The sequence below is a fragment of the Saccostrea echinata genome, unplaced genomic scaffold, assembly GCF_033153115.1.
Source record: "Saccostrea echinata isolate AGI-Se365-2 ecotype Australia unplaced genomic scaffold, CSIRO_AGI_Sech_v1 ptg000001l, whole genome shotgun sequence".
Lineage (NCBI taxonomy): Eukaryota > Metazoa > Mollusca > Bivalvia > Ostreida > Ostreidae > Saccostrea > Saccostrea echinata.
Genome location: NW_026889750.1, coordinates 25,245,211 through 25,272,063, shown reverse-complemented (window position 1 = coordinate 25,272,063; position 26,853 = coordinate 25,245,211). Strand labels below are relative to the sequence as shown.

The window sequence follows — 26,853 nt, the reverse complement described above, 5'->3', positions numbered from 1 at the left end:
CCTTGTTTGCTTCTACTCACAACTCTTATTGTTTAACTTGACTTTCAGCAGGATTATTATTCGTTATCTTCACATTTCATCCATAGATTTAAAAAAATATCAACAAATTACGTTAGTATCAATAAAATTAGAGCTCTGAAGTGTTTTATTTGCATCAAAATTAATTTTTTCCATTTTCTCTGGGAAAAAAAAATACAAAAAAGAAAACAAAAAGAAAAAAAAAATAATTAAAAGCGCTTATATTGATTGGTCTTTAGATGATGCAGTAATATTTCACAAGAGATATTTAAACATCTATTACATGAAAGTTTGGTGTGGTATACCTCCTCAAGCATTGGCTCATTGAATCAACGATTGTTTCTTATATTTCCTTTTTAATTCAATAGAATACAATTCAATAAAAATTTTCAATACAATTCAATTCAATACAGTCCTGATTCATCAATTGTATGTTGTTTAACGTCCCATTTCCAACTTTATATAGAGGCGTTATCTGCTGAAGGTGAAGTGTCACAAATTTTAATCTATGCTTGGCGCTTACGGAAGTAGCAGTGAGGGATCTTAAGGCTTACTGTCAAATGAGTTTTTAAGGCCCCGTGACTTTTACTTCAAGTGGGCGAAGGAACAGTTGCTATCCATGTAAAAAGTAATAGGTTTGACGCGGCGCCGGGAACGAAAATCGAACCCGGAACTTCCCGATCACAAAGCGAGCACCCTACCACCAGATTACCGCAACAGATCTAATCCATAGCTGAAGAAATTCTCTTAAATGTCAAAATGGGTAAACATTTATCCGTATATTAATAACGTCTTACCTAGCATCGATGAATAAGGAGTAGCAGAAGCAAACTTCTCTGTCCATATCTTATCAAACCTTTCAAGACATTCATATGTAGATGACGAGGCCACGGCCTCAGCGAGATCCGCTAATTGGGTCCCATTCTTTTTGCAGAATTCGATTGCATCAGTCCAAGATAAGTTTTTATCAATAAGAGTGTACTCGTTTCCTATAAGTAAATTACTTGTATATACATTGAGAGATTTAACCAATAAATCATATTAATTCATATGCTCTTTGCTTGGAGTATCATGTTGTAATTCTTTATTAAACTTGGTGACAGTTAATGCAAAAATTACGATGATGAGAACATAAACAATAGTGTAGTCACCTGATTCATTTAATTTGTATCATTTTAATTTTTCATTGTTTAAAATGCAAGTTCCAACACTTTTTTATTAGTATATCTTAAAAGATTTAAGAGTTTAAGTTTTAAGTGTTAAAGACGATATATAAACTTAATATAAATTTAAGTTTTCTGGTTAAAATAAATCACAGAGGTTAGGTACATTGTAGGAGGGTTTGAAGAATGTTGGAGGAAAAATAAAAAAAATCTCTACAAATATTACAGTGTGTATAAATTGTTATCAACTACTTATTCTGAATGGTTTGTATTAGTAAGCAGCTGTAAATAATTTTGGATAATAGGACATAGCTTTATACGATAGCACACAGTAACACAAAGTATTCTTAATTGCAATTTTTTTGAGAACATGTGAAGCATCCTATTTCAATTGTCGTTAATAGCTCAATGTATTTGAATATGTTTTCATTTATGTTGCTACATAAGCACGAAGTGACGCAACATAAGATTCTAATTTTAACTTCATTAAATGGAATTAACACTCTACTCTGTTAAAAAAAATTGAGTTAAGAGGGAACTTATAATAAAAAAGTTGTAAAGACAAAAAAAATTTTTTTTTTATCATAGATAAATTTTGAATTTTTTATATGAAACATTTCATTTAGCACCTTTTCTTGAATTCCTGGAGTAATTTTGAACTCCCAAAAGTATTTTATTCATGTGTTATCATTTTTTAGTTGGAGTCAAAGGGCAGTTATTCTCGCTAATTAAATCATTTGAAGAACATATCAATAAATTAATTTTAGTTAAAAAAAAAAAGACGTAAAAGTCGTTAACATTCTCAAAAATGCAGCTCATATTGCTATAAAATAGTAGCTTTTAAAACAAACTCACCTGAATATGATTGTGGGTGAACGATGAACAAAAGTACAACTGTGAATAACACTCGTTTCGTCAAAATATAAAACATACTCCGCGTTATATCCATACTGTTATGTCAATATCCTCAAACATCGATGGACATAAGGCAGATTCTAAATCTGGGGTAAGTAGTATTTTTAATTAGTTTTTAAAACTGGACTTGAAAACGATTACATGAAAATTAAGTTGATACATTTCAAAATCATAGATAAGAAAATTACTAGTATATCACATCAAGTTATACAACTATTTTAAATTATTTTTTTAAGTGTACATGTACATACATACATATGATTACATATTCCCATGCAATTTCAACCATATCTGGAAGTAAGTAAAGCACTATTATATTAACTTAGTGGTAGATGATGTGTTATACTTCCGTTTTTAATACACGGTCGGAAAGAAATGACTCTTTTCCGTCAGTTTGCTACCGTAGTAAAAAGCACAAAAGATAATACTTTATGTACCAACAATGCTAACCAGGAAATAAGCGATTATATATATAATTACACAGCTAATATGGCTTTCCTGCTTTTATCAATATAGATAAAAAACAATAAAACTCCTTTATAAAAAATAAAACTGGTAACTTATTGAGGTGGAAATGACAAAAGATCTTACATAACATTTTATACAACTATTAAAAGCATCATGACAAAACATAACAAATGGGGAAAAAAAAACATGTGATGTGTTGTGACTGGTGAAATACACAAGTCTAGGTCTTCTTCAATAACTTACTATGCATTGTGGAAATTGGAGAACTTTTGATTTATTCTAATTTTCTTTTTAATCAAGAGTAGAATGAATAACAAGTTAATGCTATCAATTTTTCAAATTGATGACGGCCGTCACGGTAGTTCAGTCGGTAGAGCCCTCGCTCCGTGATCGCCAAGCGTTCGGTACTTCGAAGTGAAAGTTTCGGGTCCTTCGGATGAAACCTTAAAAACCGGGGTCCCGTGTCACGATAGGCGTTGGCACGATAAAGAACCATCACTGCTCAATGGCCCTGAGTGCCGAGTAAAGGTCTAATTTTGAAGCCCTTCACCGGTCTATGGTGACGTCTTTATATGAGTGAAAAATTCTCGAACGGGACGTAAAACAACATACAATTAATCAATCAAATTGATGACGGAATAAAGCTAGTCCAATGTTTACTTTGAATGTAAACTATCGGAATGAATTACTGCAATTAAATATTTTCTCAGCAGTACTGAAACTTAGTTGTCGAATCCACTGAAAAAATGAAGTTTCTATCATGGGTATAAAAAAAAAACTAAAAAAAACACTATCTGGAGCAAATCTCACAGCAAGTCACATGAACTGTCCCTTTACATTCAATCTCGGCTCACCTATCCTCTTCGTGAACACCCCAATACAATGCCTCCACCTGACTCTGTCTCTAACTGCTGGCCTTGATCCACTTATTCCACCCCAGCTGCCACTGCTCCAGCTTGGTACATGTAGTCCGTCTCTATATTAGTTTTGGCGGCTTACTCTTCCCTTTCCGTCTCGGTGCCATGACGGTGTAGTGGTACAAATTCTGGTATACTCCATCCTTAGTACATGACCAATCCATTTCCTCTTCCTGAGTATTATTGTTTCACTTGCTCTTGCTGGTTTTGTTCTATGACGTAGCTGTTCATTTTATATTTTATCTGGCCATTTACTCTCAGGAATTTTTCTTGGGCATCTTTTCTGGAAGGTCTCAATCTTCTTTTTGTCTCACACAGTTGTTTTTCCATGTTTCGCTTTCATACATGAGAACCGACAGGACAAAACTGTTAAATAACTTCATTTTTGTTTAAATGGAAAGGTTGAATGAGCTCCAGATTTTTCTGAGTACATTCAAACCTCACTAAAATAGTTAATTTCTTTTCCAAAATGTTTGAAATATATCTTTATCAATCATTCTGGAAACGTGCTTTTATCGAGTAATCCAAATACAAATACGACGTTCACGCAAATACGAGGGTCATTCAATAAGTAATGCAACATACAGTTTATCATAATAAACGTAGAAGTATTTAATTTCATTTTTTAACAGCTGAAAAGTTCTATTTAAGAACTATTTACAGAAAACCCCATGCTTTTTCCTATTGTTATCGCAAAGGAATTCACTTTTAAAGTAAGCATTTTCACTGCACTGAGCTGAAAACTGTATAAAAATGATCTCTGCCAAGAAGATGAAAATAAGGGCGTATATGAAAACTGTGCTTCATTACATAAATAGCTGAATAACCCATATTAAAGATATGATTTTGATATGTGGAAAGACCAGTCTTTCACGCTGTATAGTTTTCATATGGATTTGAAAATTTAAAAGAAAAAAGTACAATTAAAAGATTGCAGTCAAACTGGTCGATCGAAATCTGTAGGGGCATAAAAAAATATCGATGCTGTGAGCAACATGATATCTGAAAATGCCAAATTTCCGCTGATAGACTTTGCTAAAACACGAAACATTTAATCGTCATAACAGTTTTTAGAGTTCTGACAAATGAAATAAATCTAAACATAATTCTATCAGATGGGTGCCTTATTTCTTTACAAATGCCTAAGAGAAAACACACGTTAAATGTGCCAATGGTCTATTTAAAAATAAACATTTCTACAAAAAAAGAAGATTTGATAAACTTGAGTGATGGATGACGAAACATGGGTGTACTTTTTATAGCCGAAAAGGAAGATCAAGAATAAAATGTGGAATGAAAGAGAAAGCTGTCGTCCTATTATTGCTAAGGGAAGCAAGGGTTACAGATATGTTTTATTAATTTTCTTTTTATTCAAGAGGTCCAGTAAAACATGTAATACAGCCAAAGAAAGGACTATCAATGGTAACTTTTATGTACAAATTTCACTCGGGAAAGTTAAGCAGATTTCCTATAAAGCAAGCCCAAATACTGGTCCCCGAAGTATTTTTTCTGCACCTGAAAACGCTACTGCAAATAACCATAGAGAAATTAAAAAAAAAATGAAGAAAGGAAAGTTTACAGAGCTTGGGAATCCCCTATATTAGCTAGATCTCAGCCATTGTGAGATCTTTTACTTCCAAAAACACATGAAACTAATCAATGGAAGATTTTACAATTTCAGGTATATCATGGAAAAGTGCTATTCATCAGTGTCTTTAGGGCATCCCTAAAGATGAGTATGGTGAAGTTTTCTGGTCATGGGTAAAAAGACTTTTGACGTGTAAATGTTAACAGGGAATGCTTTGAGGGATTGAAAGTATTAAGAATCTGCTTTACATGCTTTTCCTCTTTTTAGATGACCTTTTGCATTACTTATTGAACTACCCTCGTACTTTTCCCATATATTGATGCTTTCTTTACCATGAAACAGAAAACAGATAATCGAAAATCAATATGATGATTTAACGAATATTCAGATTAATAAGAGTTGGAAAAGTTAATATAAAAAAAACATTTGCATCTTCAATACAATGCTCCAAAAACATTGATTGGTTGTACTTATCTGCAAATTAAAAAAGAACTTTTTAGGACAATATTATCGACTTCAGGTGTTTACAATAAGTTAAATTACATGTTTAAATACATGATATGCAAGTCATGCACTAAAATTTATTGATTAAATAAGTTTTAAAATGACCTAAAATTGGCTCTATTAGATTTTAAATAAGGTCATATAAATGCACGAAACATTTTAAATGACTTTATTTAAACTCAAAAATTTTTTAAAAACATTTTTAATATATGGTAAAAAGAATACTACATACTTAAATCCATATCATGTGTCATATCAAACCTCGGACCCCATATCAACCCGAGGGCCTTCGGCTCTCAAACTGATATGAAGCCACTCGGGCTGACATGACATGATATTGATTTAAGTATGGATTATATTCTCTATATATGATGCGATAAACCTTTTTAAATAATAATGATTTAAGTATGGATTATATTCTAAATATATGATGCGATAAGCCTTTTTAAATAATTTTACTAAGCCTTAGTTTGAAAGAAATCAACTTTTATGTAATAATCTCTTGTTTTTTCCCCTCTCATTTGTCAGCAGCTCGCCTCGTTCTAAAAATTTATCAAACTCAGAGCAAGCCCTTGCGTATCGAATCAGTTGAGAGACTTAAGCGCCATATGTAGGTAATGTTGGTAATGTTTGAATATTACTACATAAATAAGGGAAGTTGATGATAGAAAAGCTGAAGTCTACGCCTTTGTCATATAGTTTAGTTGTAAGTTGGTCATTATTTTAGGAATGACTCTAATACTTGGCCAAATTATTCGAGTATAACCTGGTTTGGGTCAGTTAACGCTTTATAATCCGCGAAGCTTTATATAGGATAAAATCAGTAGAGGTATAATAAATAAGGTTCAAACACTTTCTTCAGTGACGAGAGATATATCAAGTTGTCTTTTATTTTTAGCAATTTTTTTTCCTAAAAACACTGAATTTTAAAAAATTTACATAAATTAGTTCGAAAAGATTTTTCCTTTTTTCCTGAATAATATTTCCCTTTTTGTAAATGATCCCCTGTATCACCTGTCGTATCGTGTTGGGTTTATGTTAAAATACGTAAAAGACAACATTTTGGATAAAAAATCACTTATATCGTATATATATATATATATAAAACTAATATCTAAATTTTCTAAAAGAAAGTAAATATTAAAGAAAAAAAGGTAAGTGTATGAATTCTCATTGAATGTGCGTTTTCTCGACTGGCTTATTTCAGCAGGATTTCAACAAAGACATCAGAATATGAAAATCTTTTAACTAAAATGACTCATAGAGCCGAATTAAACCGTTAAAATGTTAAAAATAGCAAAACTAGGAGTAAAGAAGATTAGATAAGCAAAAAATAAATAAATAAATAAAAACAAAACAACAAACAAACAAAAAACAACAACAACAAAGAAAGTGTAAGGATTAATGCAAAGGTAAAAAAATCATCTATTTTCATCATGTATTTCTAAGAACAGAACAAACAAGTGCCAATTCTATTTTGTTATTTCAACGAACTGTTCCACAGCTTTTACATTACATATTCCAGAACACTGCGATTGAAACATTAGAAAAATGACTATGTTTGCCTATTTCTATGTAATTCTCGTTGAACACATCCTATCCTAATATATATAGCTTCCTGTATTCTATGGTGTGGTTGCTGTCTACACGACTCTCCAAAAGACCGTAACGCCCCGTGTAAGTCTCCCACAAGATGTTGGCAAATGCCTAGTATTTGCCAGGATATGTCTCTAGTTTCTAGAGGAATACATCTCCCATCATCATAGAGCAGAAGTGTCTGCAGGTCTGTCACTGACTGTAGACACTGAGATCTATTACCTAATCTGTAGTGAGGTAACACAGACAACATTTCTACAATAAGAAATGGTGATAAATGCAAGAGTGGCTTTCATTTTGATAACTCACATATTGTTCTAAATTTATTTTTTTCAATATTAGGCATATTGTTCAAAGAATAAAGATGCACAGGCCTACCCATGCAGTTTTCATCTTTTTCGACAAAGAGAGATTACTAACAGCTTCATTATATATTTGTCTATCTACAGTTTTCATAATCATGACATAGGGCTGCGATACTCTGTGTTTAGTAAGATAAGTGTTATGCAATGACTTATCATATCTCCTTGTTCTATAGTAATATAATGCTAGATATAGTGAATGAGACACATGACATAAACATCCTGCAAGTTTAAGCATGTTACAAATCATTCTATCTAAGATGTATACTCTTTTATGTGTGCAGCATGAAGTACTTTTTGCAATTGCAAAGGCTAATGGGACTAGAATATCCCACTACTTTGTTTATGAACATGTTGTTCAGTGAAATAAAAGAATTCGGAAACACTCTTTGACAAACACAATGAATGAGATATTTTAAACACTTCCAGAAGCATTGCAGTATATTGTTTGAACACCATCTAATGTGTCCCAATTGCATCATCCAGAACATGGTGGTATTGATGAAATACGAACACAGTAATGGCTCCTTCCTGTAATTGATAACTTCCTTCAAATACATTTTAAGAACTCCGTAACATAGAAATTGTGTATGATTCATTGTACACACAAGTTGTTGTTGGGCTTGAGAAAAGAATAATCTCCATTCTAATTCGTTAGAAATCGATTCAATTTTACTTCCAATAGGAACACAGTGACAAACATTTCTTAAAATTATTTCCAACATAGGTACAGGTGGCCATGTATGTCTTTGACATCTGTCAACCCAACTTCTTGATGATTTAGGCTAACATGTAGTGGCAAAGCAAACAACATTATCGAATTCAATATTTCCCACGAAACAACTAGCACAAGGGCCATGCATGGATACATCTTCATGTCCGAAAAATTTGTGAATGTCATTTGAAAAATAAGAATAATTTCTTTCTCTCCACAAAGAATTAGATATATAAGGTCCGCCATAAAAGAGAACAAGACATTGTCCAGTGAAATCGTTTTTGAGGATGGCAGATGGCGCAGAAGGCGTAATCTGACAAATCCTGGTGGTGTGTCAGAATCTTCCATTAATATAATATCATATTTTGATGTGTTATAAACCCGAGCCTGAGAGATATCAGTTATTAGTTTATCATTACAAAACCAAAACATTTTATCCAGGTCAGATGAACTAAGCCTAAATCCCTCTCCATAACTACCACTTTTCATCTGTACAAATCCTATTTGCCTATAAAAAGGTTTCATCATCATATCAACTATGTCCTTCACGTCCCTCCTAATGGCCACTTCTGTCGGTGATCCAATCATTCGACACAGACCAGTAAACAGGACCTCTGATACACGGGGGAGGTGGTCCATTCTGTACAAGAAAAAGTAAATCAATGCCTTTAAATCTTTTTAGGCATTTAGGCATGCCTAGTAAAGAGTAATGCTGATCAGATAATCATATATACAGAGTGCTGTAATGTTTTGATTATTGTTATATTGCACGGTTATCTTTAAAAAAAAGGGATTATCTGAAAAAGTAACACTGAGAAAATTACATATTTGCATATAAATATATGTATATACATTAATTTTAAGTAAAAATGCCGAAAAAAAAAACGATATTAATTATACTAGATCTAGTTATTAAGTACTAAATTACCTGATAAATGTCTCTTTACTGATGGCGTTCTTTATACCAGGAACATTTTCTTGGTCTATTTAGCGCTCATAATACATATGCAATGCAGGTCAAATTCAAGTCCTTCCTTTCTTACTAATGTTAGAAATATAAGAATAACAGGAAAAACCCCCAGAAACCCATCAGCACTCCCTGATAAATGTTCATTTCCTCATTCATTGTTAATTTCCTTATTTATTGAGTTAAATCTTAAACATTATAAAATTGTTTGGGACACTGGGATTTGGATGACTATAATTTATTTCTGTAAGTATAAAAATTATATAGACATTGCACTCCTTCGGTAGAACATTTAGGGATGCAGTTGTCCCATGGTAAACCTTCTGCATAGCAAGCTTTTGCCTTAAGTATAATTTACACAGCATAGTAAGGCTTCATTGCTTTAACAAACCATCCTCCCGGATACTTCACCATATGCAATATGACTACATTAGAGCTTTTTAACTGTAAGCTGCGTTGATTCATTGTAAAAAGAATGTAAAAATGGTATTACCGTGACAGGTAGTCGCCCGCGTGGCGCAGTGGTTAGAGCGTCTGCTCTAGAGTCGCGAAGTAAGGAGTTGATCCTTACGTCGGGGGTTCGAATCCCACCACTGTGTGACGTGGAGACCGGTCCTTCGGATGAGACCGTATAAACCGAGGTCCCGTGTCGCAGTAGGTGCTGGCACGATAAAGATCCCTCACTCCTCAATGGCCGTAAGTGCCAAGCATAGGACAAAATTTGCAGCCCTCCACCGGCAAGTGGTGGCGTCTCCATATGAGTGGAAAATTCTCGAGAGGGACTTAAACAACATACAAACAAACTGACAAACCGTTACAGTTACTAGAACTTTGGTCGAATGTATAGATACTGCTTAGATTTTCAATCTTTCAGAATTGTAAAAATATCAACGAGATAAATATATATCACAATAGCGTCGTTAAAAAAATCAATTGGATACGATGTGAATTGTTTATTTAATCAAATCCTGCAAAGCCTGTCTTAAAACGTAATGAAATAAAGGTGTGAAATGTACATTACCAAAGAAAAAAAAGAAACAAAAAGCAAGCAAGCAAGCAAACAAGAACAACAAAACAATTAAAATGAAACAAAATCCAAACAAAACAATGAAAAAAAAAATAAATAAAATAAAACAAAAACAAACGAACAAACAAACAAAAAAAAAAAGCTCAAAAACACAACTCCTCCCTATAAAAAATTAATATCAACAAAAAATACAAACAACAAATAAAAAAAACGAGGATGGGGTGGGTAACGTGTACATGTATGTTCCTCTTCTGCGTCCGAAACTGCAGGCTGTAGAAGTTAGAAAAAAAAATACAATTTGAAGGAATCCTTCTTAAAGCTGAACATGACTCGTAAATAGGCATACGCCATTTTCGATATTACTATCGTAGATATCAGCACCAGGGTATACTCTTCGCTTTCGTTACACCTGACTGCTTTATTGTCAAGGGTATCGGAGTGGAATGGCGACCCGTGTTCGTGCTGGTTATCTTGCATTACTTTTGTTTACCTTTTATTGCAGTTAGGTATATTAGTGTTTGTATACTGCACTGACCTGTGCAACTGTTGTAAATATCTTGTTGTAAATCTCTTTGGTATCTTACTCTCCTGCATTAGAAGAAGCGCACAGTTATTTTTGTCGCTACTAAATGCTATGTAGCATACGTCCGTCTACACCGGTGACAATTGATTACACTGAACAGTGACCAAGTGAGCGGCTCTATATATACACACCTCCTAACCTTATTTGCATAAATCGGAACTTTTCGGAGATAAACGTCATAAAATATTAACAAAATCCGTAAACGTCCGAACAGCTTTCATTGCGAGAACTCTCGAGAATTAGATGAGACCAACACGCGAGAGGTGAAAATCGAGAGAAATATTCAACTTGAAAAAAGAGGTAAAACTTTATATTTTCTCGATTTGCAAGGTTTTTAAATTGCATAAAGTTGAAAAACAAACGTTTCTTTACATGAAAAGTGAAAGTATGTATGAAGTTTCTCGTTCTGTCACGTGCTATTGTACATGAAAGTGTCAAAACTGCACCTCTCGATTTTGTAAACATTTTTCCACGTGCAAGGGAGTAGATGTGTCGGTAAAGATGAACACACATACACTAGTTTAGGAAACAAAAGCACTCGTAAGTAGAAGTCGATTTATTTTTTCGATTACCTGTAGCACAAAATGGCTAAATATTTAAGGGCAAGTTTGTAAAATGCTGTAAAAGCATGTTTTGAAATGAAGAGAAAATGTAGGTGTGCTATAGTCCGTTCCTACACAAGCTATGTGTATTCAGAGATTGCCCAGTGATCTGTGAGAACCTTGTGTCTTTTTTAACACCAAGAGACTAAAATTTAATTCTATCCATATCATAGTACATGCACACAAGCTCTGCCGAATTTCCTCTACATATGTAAAGGTGTTTACATTTGTTTACATTTTGCACTTTTAATATTGTCAGTTATTTATACCAATTATGCTGTTTTCAATAGAACCTAATGATAAGAAAATGTTTGCTACTTCTCTTATTTATCACAGAATTTATGATCAGATGATGCAGCCATGCAGTTCTCACACATATCAGACTTTACAGACATGAATATTAATTTAATATACCCAAACTTTACATATGCAGTTTATGATATCCTGGAACATTTCTTGCATGTTTACTACTTTCAACTGTGAATACAATGTACTTTAAGTTAGTGGATTTTTTTTCTTATAAAAAATTGTCCATCCCAAACTAACAAATGAAATAGTATAAATAATATACAGTAACATTGCAGGCATCAATCTGTAATATTGAAATAATTTATTTAAGACCTCTGTCAATGTAAACACAATTTACAGTGATGTTTTGCATTTTTGTTTGAGAGAATATATAATTAATTTACATATGGTAAATTGATTGTTATATGTTAATATTAAAAGTAACTAATTTTTTGCTTTGTCTATTTCAGGTTTAAGTACATGTTGAACAGCCTTCTCCATAAAACGGTATGAAAAAAAAACACAATTAATAATATAAAGTCATGAAGAAATAAAAAAAATATTAAATTTAGAAAATCTATATTATGTTATTTATGTAGCATAATAAATGTGACATCATTTCAGGGCTAAAAATAATTATTTTCTTTCACTGGTCACTCTAGGGCTATCACCTTAAATTTTTTCCTGGTCAGCTCTGAGTACTTCAACTGTCCCACAGGGCCAGTAGATTTTAAAAAGACTGGCCCAAAACCATAAAGAAAATAATAGTGATATATTTTTTGTTTATATTGTGATACTTAGTAGTTTAATTTAACAAAACAAGAAAAGACAGAACTTTGCCTGACAAGTTTAGTTACTATCCCAACCATAAATGAATTTTGTTACATGTATACATAATAAACAATGACCCAATGGACACATGCCCTCACAATGTACTAGCCTAAATTAAAAATACATTAATTGGCCCCAGCCCAGTAGGCCATTAATTATTTCGAGCCCTTCATTGTAAATTTGTAACTTATTATAATTCAGTAAGTTGGCTTTTGCAACAATCTGTGCTTTTTTTTGTATGTTTTTTTTTAATGATATGTCCATCCGCACCAGTGATGATCCCACACAAATTACACACACAAGAAAATAATTTTATTTCATTAAAAAAAAATAAATGGGCTTTACAGATTTATCTTTTTTGATTTTTTAAGAATGACATGTTGGTTGAATTTGAAAATGAACTTCCATGTGCATGGTGCTGTAATGCACATAAATCATAAATGAGAATTTCATTCTAAAAAACACCAAATACATGTATAAAAATAAATAAATCTAATCAAATTATTATTTGGAATGTACGTTTCTTGCAGGATATTCTGAAGACAGTGATGACATGAAAGTTCAAGATTTGCCTATTGTGAGCATTGTAAGGATAATTTTATAACATATTATATGTGACATTATTACATGTATTTAGTTATTATGCCTAATTGGAAGAAACAAAGAAAGGATATTTTAATTTTGCTCAGTTGCACCAATATCTGTTATACATGTGTATCTATGTAAAAAAATCCTGTGGATAATTTTTCAGACAGAGAGATAGAGAGAGGGAGGGCTTTTGATAATTGAAAATCATGCATCCGTTACTTTTTTAACTTTGTTCAAATGATTTATTCACATTCTTTTTTTTTTCTCTTTCAGCAGATACCTCGGTAATACAGAATGGATCAAAAAATGCACAAAGGTTAATCACATCATGCTGCATTGCAGTGAGTTTATATGCAGAGAAATTTGCCATTAAATGAGATTTTTAAAAAATAGAAATAAACTGTAAAACACACTTGGCTGTATGTTTATGCAAACAATTTTTTGAACTGCAAATTATACCAATACATGATTCAGCATATTCTGCACACTTAAAATGATTTACATACATGTATCTGTTTGATTTGCAAGTAGTGCAATGCAATTTGTCAGTATTGTTCATTCATGCAGTTCTCTTGGTGATCTAACTGCAAATACATGCATATATATTTTATTTGTACAAATTAAGTTAAGAGGATTGTATTAATGTAATATTCATATTTGTATTTCAGCTGTAACAGAACAATTTATCTGATGCAAGCATCAACCATGAGAATAACAAAGGAGGTTAGGTCCAAAGAGAAGGTATGTTTATAAGTGGTGATGATATGTTATTGATGTAAATAGATTATAGCAATTAAATAGAAAGAACAATTGTAATTTTGCCAGTCAGAAAAAAACGAAATGAAAATTTTTTTTAGCTCAACTGAGTCGAAGGCTCAAGGCATAGGGACTTGAGACAATCTTAGCAAAATCGGGTATATAGTATAAAAGGGCTCCCCTATTATACTATAGCTATATACCCGATTTTGCTAAGATTGTCTCAAGTCCCTGTGGCTCAAGGTAGCCTTTCTGATGAAAATTTGTCTGTTGTCTGTCGTTGTTGTCATTGTAAACTTTTCACATTTTCATCTTCTTCTCAAGAACCACTGGACCAATTTCAAACAAACTTGGCACAGATTATCCTTGGGTAAAGGGGATTCAAGTTTGTTCAAATGAAGGGCCACACCCTCTTTCAAGGGGAGATAACTAAGAAATAGTGAAAATTGGCTGTATTTAAAAATCTTCTTCTCAAGAACCGGAGGGCTAGAAAAAAAAATTAAATTTAAGTGAAAGCTGCTTGACAAAATGTAGATTCAGGTTTGTTCAAATCCCCAGGGGTAGGGTGGGGCCATAATAACCGATCAAAGTTTTACATAGAAATATATAGGAAAAATTCTAAAAAATCTTCTTCTCAAGAACAGCATAGCCATGATTGATGATTTTCATATGGAAGCATCCTCAGTTAGTGTAGATTCAGATTTGTTCAAATCATAACCCCAGGGGGTAGGGTGGGGCCATAATAAAGCCAGTCAAAGTTTTACATAGAAATATATAGGAAAAATTCTTAAAAATCATCTTCTCATGAACAGTAAAGCCATGATTGGTGATATGTATATGGAAGCATGCATCCCCAAGTGTTAGTCAAGGTAGTGTAGATTCAAGTTTGTTCAAATCATGACCCCTTGGAATAAGGTGGGGTCATAATGGCCAATCAAATTTTACATAAAAATATATAGAAAAATCTTTTAAAATCTTCTTCTCAAGAACAGCAAAGTTATATGCTATATGGATATTGAGGCAACCTCAAGTAGTTTAGTAGTATAAAATCCCCCCCCCCCCCTGTAAACTTTTCAATACTGAACTGATTTGTGCTTTTTCCTAGCCGATGTGCTCAGGTGAACACATGGGCCTCTTGTTAAAGTCTTAATTCTTGTCAAGAACAGACAGGTCATGATAAGTCATTATACTCATATTATCTTGCTAGCATCCTCTGAGATAGTGCAGAGCAGATTCAGATTTTTTCGAACCATATTCCCTGTGGGTAGTGTAGGGCCACAGTGGGGAATCAAAGTTTTATTCTGAAATATTTAGGGTAAAAGCCTTTTAAAAGTCAGGCCCACCATAAATCATATTATTATGCATGAATAAATTCATCTTAGTAAAGAATCCCATAATCCAGGGTTAAGGATGGGCCATAATTAGGGGTAAAATATTTATCTGGAAATAGTTAAGGAGGGGGGGGGGATCTTATGTAAATATTGGAAAATCCTTTTTGTTCATTTCATGGATCTTAGGCTAAGAGGGGGCTAAAATAAGTTTTCATAATTTTATTTCCAATTTTAAGGAGACTTAAGTTTGTTTTTTATCTTTCTGTCTTTCAATTAATCTTTAAACATCAAACTAGTTGCAACTTAAAATAGCTGGTTATGAATAATCAACAGAGTTCACAAACTGTATGTGGTTAAAATATCTACAAATATCAGAGAAAGGAAAACAATATTTTGGGGCATAGAAAAGGGGCTTAACTCCTATCATTACAACACGTGAAAAATGTGTGTTGTTGAGAAACATTTGAATATAGTGCAGTCTAATTAAGTACAGCTAAACTTCAGTATCTTAAAATCAAACAATTTCGACTACCTGGGGTATGTTGACATTCATCATTATTACCTAGATAAATGATTTGCTAACACTTGGAAATGCATATGATTTATTTATATTTAATTGGTTTATTTTGTACAAATCTTTTTCTCATGCATATTATTTATGAACATTATTATACCTCTACTGATTTTTTCCCTGTATAACATTAGATCGTTAGATGTGACTATTTCCATAGAAATTGTTAAGAATGGACTATGGACTAATCCCCAAGTGTTAGTCAAGTGAGCTAATCCCTGCTTCGAAAGGTAATTCCCGGTTATCCATAATCCTCTAGGTTTTACTTTAACATTGGTATATGTGAATGGACTAATCCCATGTGTTAGTTCAGTGAGCTAATCCCTGCTTTGAAATCACGCTATCTGAATCCTCTAAATTTTACGTTTGTATCGGTATAATAAAACAGTTAAAAGTATATCATTGAGGGAGTTAGCAAAATTCCAGTTCCCCTCGACTAGGACTATTTCCCTCGGCTTCGCCGTGGGAAGTAGTCCTGGCCTTGGGGAACTGGAATCTTGCTAACTCCCTCAATGAAATACTTTAACTGGATAATAATAAATTGATTTTGCATCTATATATGGCATATACTACTATTCCAATAACAGCATGTAACTTTGTTTGATAAAGCATGCAGTTTCCCATGTTGATCACCATATTTTTCATTGATTTGACATTTAATTTCAATAATAAGAAATACTATTTTGCACATGAACAGAGAAGCCGACAATGGTTTTGACTGACCATGTGTTGTTGCTTATTACAAATGCTGTCATTGTAAACAATCATTCAATGCGACTGCTCAGTATTATCAGTGTGTTGCTGGATTCTCTATTTCATATGCAAAGTAGTATTCATTTCAATGAAATTTAACATCCAGTCAATGAGAAATATGGTGTTCAACATATGAAACTTAAGCGTGCTTGATCTAACAAAGGGGCACGCTGTTACTAATATGATAATATGATTTTTTTTTTTTATACTCAGTTTAGGGTTCAACTTTGGTATCTCGAACACTGAGTGATATCTTGATCACTATGGAGATGTCAAAGTCATTTTGAAGTCCCTTGAACCACATTTGTCTTCTTTGTATGTTACCCTCAAGCTCTCAACCCCTTGAATATCTCAAAGTTTTTCATCGGTCCCATTGAGTTCAAGATAATAAGGCTTGACTGTATTATATTGATTCAAATTAATGGATGATGCATTATAAATAAAGCAATCTTATATATTATTGCATTTATATTTTCCAGGCAATGTAACAAATGATTGCTGAATTCATGAGGATTGGGATGAATCTTTTCTATTCTTAAGAAGTGTCCAAACATCATTTGAGGATCCCTTCCTATGAAAAGAAGAATTTGCCTATTCAGAGAGTCCATAGTTTACAAAATATTATGTAACATAAAACTTCTGTCTTCATATTTTATTCAATTATAAAACAGTAGTAGAATATGTTTAGAAAAAAGTAGGGGGCTATAACTATCTCTCTCTGGTACTGCATGTCTAATATACATGTATTACGTATTTTAATTACACATGTATTTTAAAACAGATTATCAGTAAAAGAAAGAAACACAATGTTAGTCTTTCAGTGGCTTTTATTTAGGTTTTAATATTATTTAAAAAAAATGGAACTTGAATCTGTTTAAATAGGAAGGAAAACAAAAAACTAGAATTCAGTAGGTACATGTACATGTATTTAGTTTTGTTTATTATAAGTTGTTTAAAATTTAGGGAGCTTGTGAAGGATATCTAGATATTATTAAAAAATTTATTCTTCATAGTTAAACAATTTAATTTTTATTATAACATATGCTCTGTAATTAACAACTTCATTTGTTGTACAACATTCCATTGTCTGTCAACCTGTAGGAGTTCATTTCTTGTAAATAAAAATGAATACATGATGTTTGTTCACATTGCCATTTTTTTTTATATACGAGTCCTGAGTTATAAATTTTGTACATACCTGTATGTACATTTTTTGTTAAATAATTTAACTTTAACCAAATATTAATTGAATGTAATTTTGTAGGTAGATACCTTCCAGAAATATTTACATCTACCAGATACATGTGAAATCAAATACTGTATACTTGAAAATAAGGATATTTATTAAATGGAAATTAAGTTACACATTCATGTATAGTGAAATTAGATAGACTGTGTTGTTGTTATGTTTATACTAACTCAACATAAACATCGATTGGATGTGATCCTGATTAATTAAATAAAGGATATGAAACCATAATAATTTCTTTCCTTTTTTTTTTTTTTTACAATTAATAACACTTTACAACTATCAGACTTGATGGATCTAAATTGATAAAAGAAATTGACTATACCATTAAAAAATTCTTGAGTTGTCTCTCTTTGTGGAAATAATTATCTGTTGCAATGAATGCTCCCTTGGGTTCATGACCCTGAATATTGATAAGGTTGGGAGGTGTGTATAGGGGCCCTCAGATATAGCGCGAGTCCAATTGAATATGGCGGACAGATTCTTTTTACGAAGAGTGTTCAGCTTTAAGCTTGCTGCAAGACTTTTATTAACTTCCAGTAGAAACTACTATGACATCGTGGAATTTTTCTGTCACCACTGGCAAAAATTCAAGCCCCAGGCTTCCTTATATCAAAACGTCATGAGGTATATATCTAATGGATGATTATATAACATTTCATTATCACGATATAAATATCAATTAAGCATACTGCATTCCCCATCTGAATTCATGTTTGACGCATGTGCATGATCATATGTTTTATTATCATCGAGATATATGTTTATCCAAAAACCTTTCTGTTTTTCGGCTGTGTTAATGAAGATATCATCTGTTAGCATCTTTTGGGATTCGAACTGGTTTTCTATCACTTGACTGTATTAAAAAGGGTCATCACTTTTTGATGGGGTGGTCAAAATCGTCTTCTAGTTCTTTTCTAAAGCCTTAGATTATACATAAATTCTTTGTTATCTTATCAAGATTTACTTTTTCCTTTTTTTGAATGTCTTCTGATTACGTTTTTTTCTGTCATGGTGATTTTAGCTGAATATTTGCTTTTGAAAATTGTCTTTTCACTGAAGGTTTGATAAGGATGAATAATTTTCAATAGTGATGGGAGAAATATCACATTGTCTTTTTTGGCAAGCTTTCTAAAAATCCATTAAAATATGCATCGTATAAAAATGAACTTTTAAAGCCTATGATTTTAATATCATTTTCCGTACATTAATTCGAGAAGATTTTCCTGAATCATATTTCTGTGTAAAAATAAATTAGATTCCTATTGTATCACCTGTTATATTGGTGTCAGGCTTAAATACGTTAAGAAAATGGTGAGAAAACTGAAAATTTCTTGGATAAATATCACTTATTCGTTTTTTTTTTAAAAATATATGATTAATATAGATAACTAAAAGGACAGTTGTATTATTTTTCTCTGCATGTTTATTTTCTCGACTTGCTTATTTTGGCATGATTTCAACATGGACGTCAGAATGTGAATTTTTAACAACTGAAATTTCAAGTACATATATATGATACAGTAAATATGTGAAATCAGGAATTTCATGTATTTCCTGAATTTTACGAAATACATGAAATTCCTATTCTCCCTAGGAAATACGTGTAGTTACTGTTTTCAGTTAGGAAATACATGTATTTACTGAATTTTTCAATACCTTTTACACGTATTTACTGGCTATGATACAGATGCACAGTTTATTCAATATTTACCTTACCAACGTAAAGTAAAAACCAGTGAGTAGACTTCAAGAATTTGTTGTATATATAATAGTCTTTTATTGATCCACTTTTCATTTAACATGGTTGATGATAAGAAGACGCTTTTCACCGAGAAGCTCTTAACTTGGTATCAAACTTGATAGAAAAAAATACATTAAGGAGGAATACTACACCAAATTTTTATTTAATGAAAATTTAAGACATCGCTTTTAAAATATTGTTTTAGCTTTGAATAGTTCTGAGTTATTTATCAGATTTTTTCATTTTGTATTTTTCAGAGAAAATATAAAAAAAAAAAAAAAAAAAAAAACTTGTTTTATTTGCGAATTAAATGCTTGAGGAGTTTTGTATTGGTAATAAATGCATAAAATGATTGTAGAATAATACATATCAAGAAGAGTCCAGAAAACATTTTAAATTTTATTTTATTTATTAATTAAAATAAAATACATTATTTGTGAATATTTTTTTAAACCTACAGATAAAATAATCATGAACTAGATGTGTCAAGGTGACAAGAATGCCCTGGATTTTCTGGAATCGGTTGTCTTTACCACAACATACTTTAAATGTGTAAGATGGTCATCACAAAATTTATTTCATAAATATATTTTTATTTAAAAAACTAAAATTGCTTACTGACTTTTCTTCACATGTTTTATGAGATACTAACACTATGCTACTATGCATTTATTAACAGTGAATCTAAAACCGGTAAGCATCTTATTCACAAATTAAACAATTTTATAGTGTCTATTGGAAAATGCCAAAAAATCATGAAATACAAAAAATGTTCTGGAGCTAATGTCAGTATTTCAATGATATTTTTTCAATTATGATACCTTAGTTGAAAGCATTTCTCCTTAAAGGGAATTTTAGAAAGACAGTGCATCGAGTCTTGTCCAAAATCAAACTTAATCTATGACGAATGTCAGTTTTTAGAAAAAAAAAAATCTTACAAGGTGCTGTTTGAAAAGTAAGCACACTTGTATTTGAACACTCATTGAATATTTTAAAACAAATGTATAGTCATCCTATTAAGTTCTGTAAAAACGTGTAAAATTGGCTAAATTTTTCAGAAAATACATGAATTTCCTAGCTTTTCAGTAATTACATGCATTTCCTAAGCGGCCAGTAAATACATGTACATGTATTTACTGAATGGTTTAGGAAATACATGAAATTCCTGATTTCACATATTTACTGCAACATATACATTGTAGCTAATTTAAAACGACAAAAAGTTTTAAAAGTAGGAGTAAATAGTTTAATTATGCAAAAAGACAAAATGGCTTAAGAAAGTGCGGGGTACATTTAAAATACATCGGTTAAAAATATCATCTATTTTATTTTCACAATGTATTTCTTAGTTTATGACAAATATGTGCTAATTCCTCTTATCGCATGATTTTTCAGAAATCTTAATTTTATGAAAAATATTATCTACAACCTTGTTTATTAAAATTCTGAATACAATTAACGTTGTTAAAAGTGTATTTTAAGAGATATTGAGAGTTGAAATTCAAATACGGCAATATGCATATTTCAGTCGGATTTCGGCGAAATACTGCTCTGACGTCATAGGCGACAATTCAGTGATAGAGAGATGAGAAGTTGCACACTATTTACGGAGTTATCAACGACAAATACAGCTTAATTATGAAAAATGCTGAAAAAATTAATTCCTAACGTGATTTTCAATTATCATAGAAACATTAACTAGTTCTAACGTATAAGAATTTTGAGATATTTTCGTTTTTTATTCCAAACATTTAGAATCTGTAGCTCTGATTACGGCAATGTTTCGTGATCGGAAAATTATTTTTCAAGACCGCCATCCTTTACAAAACATATGAAGGCATACTTGCATAAATTAATATTATGTTAAAAACGAAGAATAACAAAGTTAAATAATATTAAATTTGTGAATCAAATAAGTTAATACATGTGATAAAATGACAAATGAAATTGTATTGTGATGGCGGGTTTCTTCGTCTTCGCCGTGTCTCCCTTGCTATCGTCACTGCTATTTTTACAATGTTAACGGATTTTTCAGATTATTTCTTGCTGACAATTCTATAATATAAGGTTGGATATTAAATTTCATATCGATAAAATCAGAGATTTGACCGTCCATAACGCAGAAAATTCAGGTTGTATTGCGTATATTTTAGTAAGATTTACGTGAAGAACTGATCAGCCATTGTCGCCTTTGACGTCACAGGGTCACGTGATCGCTATCTAATTAACTTCGATTTTTAATTCAAGGGTTTTCATTTGAGTCAATAATTGATTAATTACCGCAGTTTATCCGCAGTAAAAACACAAAATTTATAAACTGTGGTCATAAGGAACGTTTTACGCTTTTAATTTCAAATAATTTAGAAACATGCGATAAGTCCTTTAATGAACTGTTCCACAACTTATATAACACATTCCTGAACATTGTGATAAAAGCATTATAAAATGAAAGAAAAATGACTTAGTTTGCCTTTTCTGTGTAACTGTTGTTCAACACATCCTATCCTAATATATGTAGCTTCTTGTATTCTGTGGTGTGGCTGCTTCTAAGCGACTTTAAAAGGACTGTAACGCCCCGTCTTAATCTCCCTTAAGATGTTGGTAAACGCCTAGCATCTGCCAGGATACGTCTCTGGTTTCTAGAGGAATATATTTTTCCCATCATCATAGAGCAGAAGTGTTTGTAAGTCTGTCACTGACTGTAGACACTGAGATCTATTACTTAATCTATAGTGAGATAACACAGACAACATGTATCCAATAGAAAATAGTGATAAATGCAAGAGTGACTTTCCAGTTTGATAACTCACAGATTGTTATAAATTTAGTTCATCATTCTATCTAAGATGTATACTCTTTTATGTGTGCAGCATGAAATACTGTTTGCAATTGCAAAGGCTAATGGGACTAGAATTTCAGATGTACAAAACTGTAATGTAAAAAATTGGTCAGGCGAAAGGTATAACTCTGAAAATGTACATGTATCATTAATTGATTTCAAGTAGATAAAAAAACCAAAATATGTATAGCAGGAAATGATATATCAAATATTTCAGACGTGCCACACAGATCTATATCTGCAATAGACATAGCTTCTCCCTCAACAGAGGGGAATACAAAGAACGGGCTAATAAGGGCTGGTTCGTCTCAGGATTACTCTGAAAGTCGGACTGAGCAATTGACAGGACACACCCATTCTGTAATACAAGTAAAGCTGCTGTAAAAGAGTTTTGCGAGCATACAACCACTACTTTGTTTATGAACATGTTCAGTGAAATAAAAAAAATTCGGAAACACTCCTTGATAAACACAATGAATGAGATATTTTAAACACTTCCAGAAGCATTAAAGTATATTGTTTGAACACCATCTAATGTGTCCCAATTGCATCATCCAGAACATTGTGGTCTTGATGAAATACGAACACAGTAATGGTTCCTTCCTGTAATTGATAACTTCCTCCATATATTTTTAGAAGTCCGTTATATAGAAATTGTGTATGATTCTGACACACCACCAGGATTTGTAAAAGTACGCTTTCTGTGCCCTGTGACATCCTCACAAAATATTTGAGGGACTTGCAGTACGTGATTTTTTCTTCCTTAGCACTAAATTTATATGAACGGTGTAATTCTTCAGTACAAGACTGACAGAAACCGTTGTTGCATAGAAAACCTTCCCCGGAATGTAAACTATTACGGTTAAGCTTCCTCTTCAGAATAATTGCTGTAGTAAACCCTATTTACATACTTATTATTTACTTTATTTTATAGTGAATTTTTAATACGTTACTGAAATCCTTTCCTCGATGTTTACCTTTTTTGCATTACAGCTCATTATATATATATATATATAGCAATTCGACTTGTGTGGCTATATATATATATATATATATATATATATATATATATATATATATATATATATATATATTTATATTTATATATATATATATATATATATATATATATATATATATATATATATATATATATATATATATATTAGGGATGGCAATTTTTAACCGGTAAACCGATTTCTCGGTCGGAACGATGGCAATCGATTAGAAAAGCTGTAATCGGTTAATCGGAATAAATAAAATATTTGTTAAATTGAACACATTTTTTAAAAAGTTATTTAAAAAAAAGAAATCTCTGCACAAAGGATGATCATTTAGGATTTAAAGGATCTAATTTGAACTTACATGTAATTATGAATTTCCAGATCGATAACCGTTGCGTAATTGGTCAGTTTATGAAGTGTTAATCATTGTAAAAACACCATGCCGTTACCCCGAATGTCCTATAATTCTTTAATGATTTGACGTATTTTTCTGTTCCAGAATCAAGACTAATGGAATGTTTTAACTTCTATCGTCTTATTCGGGTCTATTTATGTATATGGACAGGGCTACTTAAAAAACAATTGTCAAGAAAACGTGCATTTTGATACGATCAACCGGTTAATCGGTCGGAACGTCTTGCGGTTAACCGATTAGGAATTCTGTAATCGATTGCCATCCCTAATATATATATATATATATATATATATATATATATATATAAAGCACTAAAAATGACCAACGACACGAACAATAATAATTGTCAAATTTTCGGGACGACCTGTCCCTTCCTCAGGACAAAGAAAAAAGTTAAGAAGTCATAAAACCAAAGGAAATAGAGAAACAAAAATAACTAGCACTACTACTAAGCTATTAAACACTTAATATTTACAGTGTTATATGTTAAATTTGAAGTTTATAAACAGTTGTGAACAAAGTAATCCGGCGCGCTATGAATTGCGTCCGGTCTTTCGGGTGTACTCTGATGAAGTGCCGCATAGGGTGGAAGTTAGCGTCTTATGACTAATCCACCCCATAAATTTGAGCGAGATATTGAAAAAAAATTTTTTTTTTTTTTAGCCATAATCCACATAGAATAGCAAAGAAATGTATTATACAGAAATGCTCATGCCTAAACTTTGGAAATCCGAAATATTTAAATAAAAATTTTAAGAGCTGAAAAGGGGTTGCCAAAGATCTAGAATAGACCGTAATATGTCGAAGGATCAAAGCTATGCATGAGAGAGGTATACTTAATTTTGAAATAAAATTGAATTTTACCACAGCAATTTAATATATATCCATATTTTCAAGCTAATACCGAAGTACTTGGCTACTGGGCTGTAGAGACCCTCGGGGACTAACAGTTCTGCAGCAGAGGCCTCGACCCAGGGATCATAATGTAAATCATATACGGTACCAATTTTGATGCACCAGATGCGCACTTCAACAAATTATGACTCTTCAGTGATGCTCTTGCCTAAACGTTGGGAATTCGAAATATTTAAATAAAAATTCGAAGAGCTGAAAAGGGGGTGCCAAAAATTTGGAGTCAAATACGTCGAAGGATCAGAGCTATGCATGAGGGAGATAATCCTTAATTTTTAAATAAAATTTCTGAATTTTACCGTATTTCTGAATATATATATATATATATATATATATATATATATATATATATATATATATATATATATATATATATATATATATATATATATATATATATATATTCAAATTATATAAAAGATTTTCATTTTGATGGCCAGCTACATGTTTTGAAGAATGTATACAGTGTGTCTATCTCTTTTAAATTACCTTTCAACAAAATGATTGTACATACAAGTACTCTGAAGTTGACATTTATTAAAAAGATCCTTGAGTTTCTAAATGATATCTATATGCTTTTTAGAGACCAGGTCTTCCATCGATCTATTGGAATTTCCATGGGTACCAATTGCACCCTGTTATTAACAGACCTATTTTTGTATTCATATGAAGCAGAATTTGTTCAAAATCTTATACGTGAAAAGAAGAAAACATTTGCTGTGGCCTTTAAATCGATATTCAATTAACAATGGTTATTTTCATTCTTATGTCGATACGATATATCCCGGTGAGCTTGAAATAAAAGAGTCTGACACATCTGTTTCATATTTGGATATTTTACTAGAAAAGGACGTTAATGGTAATCTAACAACCAATCTTTATGATAAACGTGATGACTTTAACTTTTCAATCGTCAACTTCCCTTACTTGTGCAGCAATATACCTTCATCACCTGCATACGAGGTTTATATCTCTCAGTTGATACGATACGCAAGAGCATGCTCTACGTATAAACAATTTCTAAAAAAGGTAAGTTATTGACAAACAAGTTGATGAAACAAGAATATCAGCAGTCTCGTTTAAAGTCGTCATTTCATTTGTTCTATGGTCGGCACAATGACCTTGTCAGCAAATACAATTTATCATTAAGTCAAATACTGAATGACGTTTTTCATAATTGTTAGGCCATTATAATTATAATTATTTACACACTGAATTGTCGACGGCTATTTCCGTTATTTCCCGATCATAACAAGGAGCACACGGCGGGTTTGACCGGTCGGCAGGGGAGGCTCACTCCTCCATGTCACCTGATCCTACATCTGATGTTTTAGAGGTCCATGTTTGCTCTGCTCCAAAATTTGTATTGTTTAATGGACTTTTGAGCTTGAATACTGTTCGTTACCTCCATATATTTCATTTTGTGTGAAATATGTAATATCAAGAAAATAATGACAGTACTGTTATCTATATTTCTCCTTTTTAACCTAATTTCTTCTAAACAATTTTTAGGATCCAAAAGGGATCAAGAGATTTTTGAAAAGATGAAAAGAAATTCGAAAATATTTCATATATGGATTGTAAACAAAGAGAAATAATTGTTCTTTTTGTTTACCTTTCGTTGTGTATGTATGTTTTAAAAGTTTCCAAAATAAATATAGCATACAAACAAGAGGCCCAGGGGCCACATCGCTCACCTGAGCACTAGGGCTAGGAAAAAAGGAAAAATCAGTTTAGTATTGAAAAGCTTAAATGCATAAGTGGTCCTTACCTACCCCTAAAAGTGAGTGTGTGTGTGTGGGGGGGGGGGGGGGGGGGGGTCATGATTTGAACAAACTTGAATCTACACTAACTAAGGATGCTTACATAATTTTTTGACTAACTGTGATTTTTTTCTCTACAAGTTTGAACTTTCATTGTGGCCCCACCCTACCCCTGGAGGTCATGATTTGAACAAACTTGAATCTACACTATCTGAGGATGCTTCCGTATAAATATGGCAAATCGTGGCTTTGCTGTTCTTGAGAAGATTTTTAAAGATTTTTCCTATATATTCCTATGTAAAACTTTGATCGTTCAATGTGGCCCCACCCTACCCACGGGGGCCATGATTTGAACAAACTTGAATCTACACAATCTGAGGATGC

General features: G+C 32.0%; 1 protein-coding gene and 2 long non-coding RNA genes across 3 annotated transcripts; 2 read left to right on the top strand and 1 right to left on the bottom strand.

The window, feature by feature from the left end:
• Nucleotides 1-7,128: 7,128 nt before the first annotated feature.
• Nucleotides 7,129-8,885, bottom strand: LOC133196159 (uncharacterized). Its single transcript, XM_061332092.1, has 3 exons — nucleotides 8,565-8,885; nucleotides 7,544-7,865; nucleotides 7,129-7,424 (listed from the first exon to the last, which is right to left on the bottom strand). The coding sequence occupies exons 1-3, from the start codon at nucleotides 8,883-8,885 to the stop codon at nucleotides 7,129-7,131; spliced, it is 939 nt and encodes a 312-aa protein (XP_061188076.1).
• A 2,458-nt stretch (nucleotides 8,886-11,343) lies between these two features.
• Nucleotides 11,344-13,428, top strand: LOC133205055 (uncharacterized). The gene is made up of 4 exons (XR_009723592.1): nucleotides 11,344-11,363; nucleotides 12,184-12,220; nucleotides 13,075-13,130; nucleotides 13,406-13,428. It is a non-coding gene; the product is annotated as an uncharacterized LOC133205055 (long non-coding RNA).
• A 3-nt stretch (nucleotides 13,429-13,431) lies between these two features.
• Nucleotides 13,432-17,146, top strand: LOC133204987 (uncharacterized). The gene is made up of 3 exons (XR_009723591.1): nucleotides 13,432-13,473; nucleotides 13,801-13,873; nucleotides 17,023-17,146. It is a non-coding gene; the product is annotated as an uncharacterized LOC133204987 (long non-coding RNA).
• Nucleotides 17,147-26,853: the final 9,707 nt, after the last annotated feature.

Excerpts from the sequence above, each read along its gene's own strand:
- LOC133196159 (XM_061332092.1), bottom strand. The coding sequence starts at position 8,885 with ATGGACCACCTCCCCCGTGTATCAGAGGTCCTGTTTACTGGTCTGTGT. Across the intron at positions 7,866-8,564 it reads CTGACACACCACCAGGATTT|TGGGATATTCTAGTCCCATT; the intron begins GTCAGATTACGC and ends TAAACAAAGTAG. Across the intron at positions 7,425-7,543 it reads GATGAAAACTGCATGGGTAG|AAATGTTGTCTGTGTTACCT; the intron begins GCCTGTGCATCT and ends TTCTTATTGTAG.